Here is an 11527-nt window from a genome sequence, read left to right on the forward strand (position 1 = left end):
TAAAGGCAATAGTCAAATCACATTACACTATATGTAAATACAATGACAAGTTCCTCAAGGTCACAAAAAGCCCTTAAGTTTTCATCGATGAGTGGACATTTCCTAACAAATATCTACTTTCACATGGAGACTTTCTGATAGTGACAACCATAAATTTCAATTTCATGTCTGTATTGCTTTCAACTGGAGCTATGGCTAGTAGAAGTTGAGGATGGACTTGAAGGAGACAAGCCGTGTTGATGATGAAGGGGTACTTGAGATGTACATTCTGGAGGAGAAGGCGCGGGTACAGGATGTGCGATGAAGGTAGGAACTTCTTCCCCAGGCATCAATACTGACACTCCGTTCGCGTAGAAAGTCATCTGTTAGTATTAACAGAAGAACATTATACAGGCAGCTCCACATAGGTAAGAATCATAAAAAAAAATTGAACTTACATATACATTGTCAGTAAAGAAAATTTCTACATTAGCTATGTGATTTAACTTCTTGTTGTAGACTTGTAGTAGGTTACTAATCTCACTTATTCTAAGCAGCCAATACTTATGTTTTAGATTTCTCATGGTGAAAATTGCGATGCTGAAAAGGGCAACAACAACAATAATATATTCACTATAATCTCATACGTGGGGTCGCTTGAGGAGGGTGGAGTGTCCGCAGCCTTATCCCTATCTTGTGAAGGTAAAGAAGTTATTTCCGATAGACCCTCAGCTCAAGTAAGAACATATTGCGACACTAAAAACAAGATTCTGTTTTAATAAATGAAGCATGTTTTTAATAAAGCAATTCTTTCCACCATTAAGCATTGGTATAAACATGATTCTAGCAATCAATTAGAACATTTAAAGCAAGAGAATCTTAGCTTTAGCAATAATTTTGGGAAAAATACTAGACAAGTGTTAACTGAAAAGAGGAACAGTTAACAAGGATGTCATAATGTAGCCCACTAGAGAAAATTCTGATACTCCCACTCATAAATCTTTCAAAATAGTGAAATTTTAAATCCTAATTCATTGAATCCTAATTTCCAAAAAAGGTAACATTCCAAGACAATATTGAATCCCAGCATTAGCTCCCAAGGGTGTGGGCCCAGTGGATACACCTTGCCCCGAAGGCAAAAGCAGAGCCAGGTAAGGTCGAGGGGGTTCATCCGAACATCCTTTGTGAAAATTAGATTGTTTATACATGGTTAAAATTATTTTTTTATGTATATATAGTAAATATTGAATCCCCTTTGATTTCTTCGTGTGCTACTCTTCATCTTTTGAACCTATTTAGTGAAAATAGTGAAAATCCTAGCTCGGCCATTGCCCGTGGGGTGTTACATGACACCACGTACATGACCCGCGTACGTGCCCTAGTGGTCAATGAAGTGGATTGAAAACCGTGATGTCACAAGTTCAAATTCAACAAATGCAAAAATGCTAGGTGATTTCTCCTCATCCGTCCAGATCTTAATAGACAAAATTATTCGATACATGTTGGCTGCTAGGGGGAGATAGCAGGTACCTCGTAGAATTATTAGAAATACATACAAGTTAAACCGAACACCACGATTATAAAAAGAATGTTGAATCCCAGCATTAACTCATATGTCATCATGGTCTCCAAAGACAAAATGTGGTGGGATGTCATTGGAAGCTATAGTTTCTCTTTTGGCAAGATGCTGGGACAAGAATACCAATAAATTGAAAATTTGACAATTAAAAAAACATTGTTATGAATAGCTCTTTGTATAAAATAGCATATCATGGGGCTTTAATGTCTTCTAATATGCATAAAACTGGGACACACACAACATGGATTTCAACCAGAAAAGTCTTTTCCCATAAAGTCTTTCATACTTGGTAGTGTACCATGCAGAAACACAGGGGGGGGGGGGCATCATATCAACCTCTTGTCTAATAAATTTTTGGCTTTAGACAAAAGAATCACATGAATACATAGGAATGAGATGTTTCCAATAAATTAAGTCCATTGGAAATTATGAGCATGTTTGGGTTAGCTGATTAAAAATAGCCGATAAATATCAAGATATTGGAGTTGAATTTATAAATAAACAGTTATGTGTTTGGATAAAAGTGATGAATCTGATAATAAATGGTCGGTTATGTAGCCCGGGCTCTCCAAAAATGTCGTTGCACCCAAATCAAACCCTCAAAAGATTGCACTACTTTTGGAGAATTTGACATGCATCTGTCAACATTTTTGAAAAATCCGAACAACATAGGTTATCAGTGTGTTTGGTAAAAAGATGTGAATCACATTTTCTATTGAAATGACTGCAATATTTTTAGAACTATTTACAAAAAAGATTATTAAGAAGCGGACGAATAATGAAAATAAAATAGAGATTTAATTAAAAAATACGTATTAGGCAGAATATTTAGGAGATTAAAAAAGATATTACCGAATAAAATTATAAAAGACTCGGTCAAATTAAAAATGCTTATAAGCTTTAAAATCATAACTCTACAAACACCATTAGAGTTTACCAAACACATAAATATAAGTTTAAAAAGTACTTATAAATTAGTTTGACCAGCTTATAAGTCTAGTTAATCTCAATACCCTGTATTTCAAATACTGAGAGAGCATTTTATGGGACACATTTTTTCAATCTAAGCATTTGCTATCTGAAGCTTGTGGACTCGACTAATTCAAATTCCCGCTTAGATAGGCCTACCAAGGGTTTAGGGATTAAACCACTCCTGATATTACTTAAACCTCCTGCTATTACTTGCACAGAAAATATTGAATGAAAAACTATCTTTTAACCTTCGCACTTTTGCCTCTATTTTGGGTATGCTAGGTACAAAGATTTTTTTTATTTTTTTTTTAGAAAAATTAGAGAATTGTTAATTTATTTTTTTGTGTTCGATATATATATAAAAAATATTTATATATAATTTAGATAAATACTATGACGGGCGGGGATGTAGGGAAGTGGATGAAATGGAGATAAGGTGGGTTGGAGGGTGGGGAGGAATCAATGTGGAACCACTTGTGGAGCTTGTTTTCCTTCCCTTTACTAAGAAAAGTTATTTTCTTCATCTTTAAGCAAATGACTATATCGGGCATTGCGATAGATGTGTAGGTATACTAAGACAGATAAAATTAAAAATGAGAATATACGAGACAAGTTAGGGGTGACTTCGGTGGAAGACAAGATGTGGAAAGCAAGGTTGAAATGGTTCGGACATGTGATAAGAAGATGTACGGATTCCTCAGTGCGGAAGTGTGAGAGGTTGATTATGGATGGATTCAGAAGAGGTAGAGGCTAAGAAATACTAGAGAGAGATGATTAGATAGAATATGGTGCAATTGCAACTTACCGAAGACAGGACCTTAGATAGAAAGGTATGGAGAACACGAATTATGGTAGAAGGTTAGTAGGTAGGAGTGTGTCCATACTAGTAGGTAAGAGTGTTTTGTCTTGTTGCACTTATTATTTCGTGTAGTTTGTTTGTAGTAGTATTTTGCTGTAGTACTATTCAATTCCTATATGTTGTCTTGTTACTATCTATTGTATATTGTACTTTCATTATGTCTTTTCCTATATTTTTTTGCCTTAAGTTGCGGGTCTATTGACAACATCCTCTCTTCCTCATCTCTGAAGTAAAGATAAAGTCTGCATATAATATATCCTCCCAGACCCGATTGTATGGGACTACACCGAGTATGTTGTTGTTATTTTCCTAAAGAAAATATTTTTTAAATTTTTTAACCCAATCGAACATGAGAAAAATCGAAAAACATCTTCACAGAAAACATACCCTTTTTCCTAGGACATAAATTTATATTTTTGCATCATAACATTCCACAAAATATATTCCGCACCTTAAAGAATTGATGTTGTACTAGACATATGTTCGATTTCTAGGAATAAAAATAAAAAATTAACTTATTAAAAAGATAAAAAATTAAAATCAATCCATTTGAAGGTCAAATCGTACAACTATATTAACTTTTTCTTTTTGTCTGAGGGCTAAAGTTAGATTAATCGAATCAAAAATTCTAGCATAAATTTTCCAAAGACATGATGATAAAAAAATGATTCATATTCACTACGGTCTACCAAATGATAATCATGAACAAGATCCCATTCAAATAATCCAGCTATAAGCTACTAATAGCCATAATTATGTGAGCAGCAATAATGTCATCAAGGAAAAAAGTAATTAACTGTCACAAAAAAGTTAGTTAGCCTACTCAGTGTGGTCCTTAAAAGCAAAGTATTTTGGTTTTAATTTAAGTGTCTTGTTTTAATTGATCACGAAATTTAATACTAAAAAGTCAAAATAAATTAATATTTTCTCCGCTTATTCTTACTTTTTTATATTTGATTTAACACTCCTTAATAAGTTTTTATTTTTTTCGTTTCAATTTGTTTGTCCTATTTTACTTTTTAGTTCATTCAAAAAAAAAAATTAATAATTTCTTAATTTCAACTTCCACATGATATGTTTTAGGCGGTAAGATTGAAAGATATTTTAATACATTTAACATATTTTTAATACAATACCACAATATTCAAAAGTTTATTTTTACCTCGTTAAACATTGTATCAAGTCAAAAGATGCAAATAAATTGAAACAGAGAATGTAATTAGTAAAATGATAAGTTTATTATATCATCCTTCGAAGTATAAAAAATTCAAGATTTTGAAAAATAATTATAATTAATAATAAAGATAAATTAGGAACTAAGTGATATATTATCTCCTAATTTTTAAAATTGAACAAATAAAATACGAACATCTATTTACATAATGGACATGTGTCAAATTAGATGAAGAGATTAATAAATATTTCGATTATCTTAGGAAATAAATAAATACCGCCGTTCAATATGTTTGACCATTTTGACTTGATATTGAATTTAAAAGGGTAAAGAAACTTTTAAATTTATAGTCAAAATAAAAGATATATAAAATATACCAAAACGTCCTCTAAACTTCTGTTCTTTATCAAGTAAAAAGTTGAAATTAAAAAATTATTAAATAGAAGGAAAAATCATTCTATCTAAAAATACTATTTTTTTAAAAAATATAAAACAAATTGAAACGAAAAAAATAATATTTTGTGATAAAAATAATTTAATATAATAAATATTTAATTAACATTTATTTATAATAAGAAGACAAACTTTAAATCCAAATTGGGAATAGGGGATGGGAATTGAGAAAGAGAATTAGCAGGTGAATAATCGAACACTCAATAATAAAATAAAAATTTAGCTAACTAACTAATTAAGCTACTAAAATTTCCATAGTGAATTTTAATTTTATTTTGATGAATTTTACGTTTTAAAACTAAATGAATCACACATACACTTTATACATGCATGTATATAATAATGAGAAAAAAAAGAGTATACCTCGGGAGATGGGTAATCAAGTTTCCTCTGTACTCTCATTTGAGCTACAAGATCAGTACTATTCCGGCCACCGCCGGACGGCGAAGGTGTTCGCCGGAGAAACCTTTCGAAAATCGCCATTACTAAGAACATAGAAATAAGAATTGCTGTTGCAACAAAACCAAACGATACAGCATTTACAGAGTTATCAAAGCTTCTCCAATGATCTCCACCTTCTAGTCCACCACCACCACCATTTGCTTCTGCCGGAGACATACTCGGCGGTGGCACAATTCCCCAAAAATCACCACCACCACCATTAATTTGTCGTCTTCCCATTTCTGTATCATCACCAATTGACCAGCTTATTGTTGCACTCTATCTGTTTGATATTTTTCCTGAAAGAGCTCAACAAAGGGATTGAAGCTATAATTCAAGAAATAGAGAAAGACCCAGTTTTTCTTTCCTCTAACAAGACTCTACCCTTTACTTGGTTGATGAAAGTGGAGAGGAGGGTAGGGGTGGGTTTAGGTGATGATGAATTTTAGGTGGGTAATTTTCAATGAGAAAAGTTGTTGCACTCTATGTGTTTGATATTTTGCCTGAAGGAACTGAACAAAGGGTCTGAAGCTACAGTTCAAGAAACAGAGAAAGACCTAGTACCCTTTACTTGGTTGATGAAAATGGAGAGAGTTGGGGTGGGGGTAGTGATGATGTATTCAAGGTGGGTAACTTTCAAGGAGAAAAATTGGTTAGTTTAATTAACTTGGGTTCTTGTAGAAGTGGACAAAAACAGAGTGAGGGAGAAGAAAAAGCTTTGAGCTTTGGGATGGGCAAATGGAGGAGGTTAAGGGGGAAGACTATAGTAGATATTAGATAATCAAGGTATACTAAATAGTTTGTTTAAGAATAATGCTATTTAATTAGAAGGTAAAGTAAAATCTCGATAAAGTAATATTCGATAAACTAATAATTTTGCTAAATGAATATTGTTTTTTGTTCTTAACTTGAGCCAGTTATATTAAAGTAATATTCTCGCTAAATGTATTAGATAATAATTAAAAATAAAGAATTAAATGCAATAAAAAATATAAAGTAATTATTACTAGAACACATCAAGAATTTATATATATTTAATCCGTCAATAATATTAGATCAATAACTATTTCTTTTTAAAATATGATTCTATAGTTGATTGTTTTTTCTTTCCACCAAAATCAAAATTAATCTCATCCTTATGGCACATCCTGCAAAATACTCTCTAAATTTTTTTCTACGAGTCATATTTTTTTCTTTCTTATGATACATAGTGCAAAATACTCTCTAAAATAATAAATATTTATTTATCGATAAATAAATATTTTATGCATTTATCGATAAACTAATAATTTCGATAAATGGATATTTTTTTCTGATCCCAAACATATGCATTTATAGAGGTTTTACTGTAACTATGGTTAGTTGAAAAAAGGACATAATACATATATAGACATCTTTCTTCGAGAATATATATTTAAACATTTTAACTCTTTTTTATTGTCTCTCGTTGATAGTGATACATAAATTTTGAAGTCGTCTAAATGATCATTTTATAAGTTGAAATATTTAACTGGCATAATAAAAGACAAGTTCAAGTGTTTAGATATGCATCTTTAAAATTGGATTGTTTAATTCTTAATTAAGATCAAATTAAAATATTTATCTCTATATTATACCAATGATCTTATCCTCCAAGTCCACCACAACCATTTGCTAAAGGAAATAGGTAACCTAATGGCTAATACAACACAAGCCACAGACTGTGAATCCTACGAGTACACAAATTACGAATCTTAATAAAGATTTGAATTTTAATCTTAACTGTTAAATGTGTTTGTTTTTAAATTTGATTCTTAATCATTCATTTTTTCAATTATAAAGTACATTTATTTTTATATTTTACAATCATTTAATTGATCTGAATTCGTAAAAATTCTAACAAAATATTATTGCAATATAATTAATACATTATCTATTCAAAAAATTTGCAAAAAAAGACATTTCACAACTAATCCATCCATTTTTATTCCCCAACCACTATTTATAACCACAATCACTATCGTTGTCAGCCACTAGTCATCACATGTTGTCGTCACTAACATTAACTATGTATCATTTATAGTTATCATCACCAACTAACGCTATCACAACTATCAACAATCACTACTATCAACCACCACTATTAATCTTCACAATCATTATCAATCACTATCATCTATCACAATTATCATCACCTCTAACCATTATTGTCAACCATCATTATCACTATCCACGATAATCACCAGTACTATCACGAACTACCACTGATAATCAACACCAGTAACCATCACCAATATTTGACATTAACATCATCGACTATCATATAATTTATTTATTTTTTAATATCTTGTTGATATAGATGTAGATTAATTGATATTTTTCATTAAATTTTATATTTATTGATTATCAGTAACGATAAAATGTTATGCATTTAGTTATTGTTTCTCAGTTATTTAATCTTCATATCTTAATATAACTTTTGATATTTAAATATGTATTTAGATTCATACCTATAATAAAATTTTATACATAGTTTTACCACTTTACCCCTTGAAGTTATACTCAAATATCCTTTACATATCCCTTGATCAGGTAAACCATTTTACACACCAAATCTTTTCAAAAATATATTTAATACACATCACTTTTGCTCCACTGGATGCCTAGGTCTACGGTGTGAAAGATATCTAGAAAATAAAAATAAAATAGAATTTGGCATATATTAAGAGACAAATACAAAACTATGTGTTAATTAAATAACAAATGAGAATCCTAATCAAGAACTGTTTAAGGTTATGGTGACAGATGCATTATTATTATTATTATTATTATTATTATTATTATTATTATTATTATTATTATTATTATTATTATTATTATTGTTATTGTTATTGTTGTTATTGTTATTGTTATTGTTATTGTTATCATCATCTCTCATATCTCTTTGTCGTCTCTAAAATTGTCTTCTTATGACACACATTTCAAAAAAAAAAAAATTCATCACCTTTGACATTATTTCCCCATTTGGACTTTCCCTTTTTTTTCGTATTCGATATTTGTTTAAATTCAATTAAATTTAAATTTATATTAAAATATTTTATATTCGAGAATAAAATATTTTTTAATAAAAAATTTCACATCGAAAGTAATTCAAATTTCAAAATTTTGATTAAAAATAAAGAAATACTTATTAGTCAATCACAATCCTTGTTAGATGTGATCTCTGTAGATAAATTGACATCATAGTATTGCATGTTATTGGTGTGTTAAAAAATATATGATGAAAATAGAAAAAAAATGTTTTGGAATATATAAGTTTGTAACTTATAATAGAAAAATTGTATTTTTTAAGAAATTTATCTCGTTCATAATTGTCCAAAATTTGAATTAAGTGTTTTCAAAATAGAACGAAGTACTATTTTCTATATTTTTTTTAAAAAATAGCTTACTGAGTTAAGCGCACAAGTACAAAATCTGAACTAAAGCTATTCAATTCTATTGAACTCATAAAAATAATTGTAGTTCTAAATTATTATTTTTAACTCCCCAACCAGTTGATAAATTTATGTAAATTAAAAATAGAGGGAATAGTTCACCTTTTCAAAAAGCATAATTTAAAAGGAAAAAAATTAATTAAAAATGGGTGGTCTTCCATATAGCAAGATTAATTCTTCCAAGGGAGTATTTGGTTCCCTTAGATAAAGATAGGATAACTGAAACAACTGCTAAAGTTACGCTAATTTGGTGGACACGTGGCATGTTATTATTGGTCCGTCTATACTAATTTTGTCTGTTTGACAAAAAGATTTTCATAATGAGTGATATAAAATAAATTATAAATATTTATGTGTTATAAAGTATTCATTAAAGTGAAAATAAGAAGTTAAATTAAGTTATTATTAAATAAAAATATAATTTTTTTAGGACAAACAACAAAAATGTAACATAAATTAGAATGGAGAGTATTATGTAACCAATTGTAATATGGAAAGAACAGAAATAATTTTATAAAATATGTGTATATTTATTGAACAATATTTATGTTATTTTATATTCAATTTTCTGTGAAAACTGATATAATTGAATTAACATTTTTAATCTGCTGTAAAGTCCATCCTGACCTTTTGTTGGTTGGTGGTGTTTTCTTTGTAATAATGTTGGGCTAATTTGCGCACATTTTAAATATTTTATTGGTATTACTTGTTTTTTTTGTGATTGATATTTATGAAATACATTATCTTATATGTGAAATTATGCACATCTTGATAATTAATCTCCTTTATGATAACCTACACAAATTGTTATGCTCCTCCGAATTATTTTTAATTTGAAACTTAATTTTTTATTGTATATCTCTAAACAATTACTTCTAAGAAAATTGAAATAGTTATAGCTTGATTACAATTCTAATACAAAAATTCTTGATTTGAAATTTGTAAAATACCTAAGCATGAAACAGGTTATTCAATCTGATTTTTCGTATCAGGTAGTACTTGAATATCAAATCAGAAATTGTTCTCAACTATGCTTTTGGTTATTTGGGCATAACAACATGTAATGGAAAAGACTCAATTAAATAGCGTACCTTGAAAAAAATATCATACAAATAATATAAAACAATCTTGTTTGTTTATATATAAAAAGTAGTCAAGTCCCTTCAATAGTAATACTCTTTCTCCTATATTAATTGTTATATTTTCATTTTATACGTTTTAAAAAATATATAAATAAAAAATCTTTTTTATTGCTTTACTCTTTATCTCTCTCCCATAAAAAAAAGTTTATTATGATAAACATCCTTCAGAAATATTTTATTTTAAACCTATGGTAATGGTGATTTTAAAACTATTTAAATGATAAGTTTATAAAAGTCGTGGGTCTCTCTGCTTCACTTAATGAAAGAAATGAACAGTGTGAACAAAGACGTCATATTTTAAAAAATATTTATTTTAAACATTTGAAAAATGGAAAAGTAGACAAAATTAATTTAAAAAACAAAGAAATAAACATAGATCATGTTGGATGGTTGAAATCTCTTAATTATTAACTAGAGGTTTCGAGTTCAAGTTTTAAATATTTTAAAAAACCTTATTAAGAGTTTTACTTTTAGAAACAAATTTTATAATACATAAATTTAAATTAATCAAATTAAAATATAAATATCGAATTCTGACAAAAAAAAAAAACAAGGAAAATAGAGTGAGCGTGGGTTGAAGAAAAGGTGGTCACATGCAGTACTGGACCACCAAGAAAAAGACGAGAGACCCGTGCAAGTCGGGTCACGTGATCGGATCCAAATTTATAATTTCTCTGATTTGCTTTCTCTTCTTTTCATGCTTTGACAATTTACTATAAGCCAAAACCCTCACTCTTGATATCCGAATTATCATAGAAGATTATGGCAGAATGAATCAAATTCATTCATTCTTAATTATAAACTTAAAAATTTTGAAGTTTTAAGTATGAAAAATATTTTGATATGATATATTTTATATTTTGTTTATAAATTTTGTGCGGCGATTGATGCGGAATATGAATATCATGTGCCACATTGAGTGTGAGATAAAAAAAAATACTCAAATATAAATTTAAAAATGACGTCAAATTAGAAGACAATTGGTTTAATTCAACTCGAATTTGCTATTGAATTGAATTTTTTTTATGTAAATACACACACACATGAGGAGAGAAAAAAAGAGAAATATATTTATAATAAAGTCATATTTATTCTGAATCTACTCGTATCACTATGATATGTTTGAGTGTTTCAGTGATAAGACTCTTATGAAGTAGACGTATAACATCATTCACATATATTAATAGCTATTTACTAACGATCAAAAAAGTCATGATTACACATAACGGGAGGGAGGAAAATCAGTATGTTGATTCTCTAGTAAATGAAGGACATAATATAATTAAACAATTTTAATAAGTAATTGTGTAGCTTTGAAAGAAAAGTCGGTGCAACCTATGTCTTCAATGTATCGATAGTCAATCTTATTTCTAATAAGGGCCATAGACAATTGAGCTCACAATTTAGGCCATTATTTTTATATCGTTTATAATGCGAACAAGCCAAGATGAATAA

At 29.0% G+C, this 11527-nt stretch overlaps 1 protein-coding gene across 1 annotated transcript; it reads right to left on the reverse strand.

The window, feature by feature from the left end:
* On the reverse strand, positions 1-6245 carry LOC129877673 (uncharacterized). The gene is made up of 2 exons (XM_055953198.1): positions 5380-6245; positions 1-362 (listed from the first exon to the last, which is right to left on the reverse strand). Exons 1-2 carry the CDS (start codon positions 5695-5697, stop codon positions 180-182), a joined length of 501 nt encoding a protein of 166 aa, XP_055809173.1. The 5' UTR covers positions 5698-6245; the 3' UTR covers positions 1-179.
* Positions 6246-11527: the final 5282 nt, after the last annotated feature.

This window comes from Solanum dulcamara, chromosome 12, assembly GCF_947179165.1.
Source record: "Solanum dulcamara chromosome 12, daSolDulc1.2, whole genome shotgun sequence".
Classification (NCBI taxonomy): domain Eukaryota; kingdom Viridiplantae; phylum Streptophyta; class Magnoliopsida; order Solanales; family Solanaceae; genus Solanum; species Solanum dulcamara.

Bases quoted from the DNA above. Each gene is read 5' to 3' on its own strand.
- LOC129877673 (XM_055953198.1), bottom strand. From the start codon at position 5,697: ATGGGAAGACGACAAATTAATGGTGGTGGTGGTGATTTTTGGGGAATT. The intron at 363-5,379 runs GTATACTCTTTT...TAATACTAACAG, and splicing joins TTGATTACCCATCTCCCGAG to ATGACTTTCTACGCGAACGG.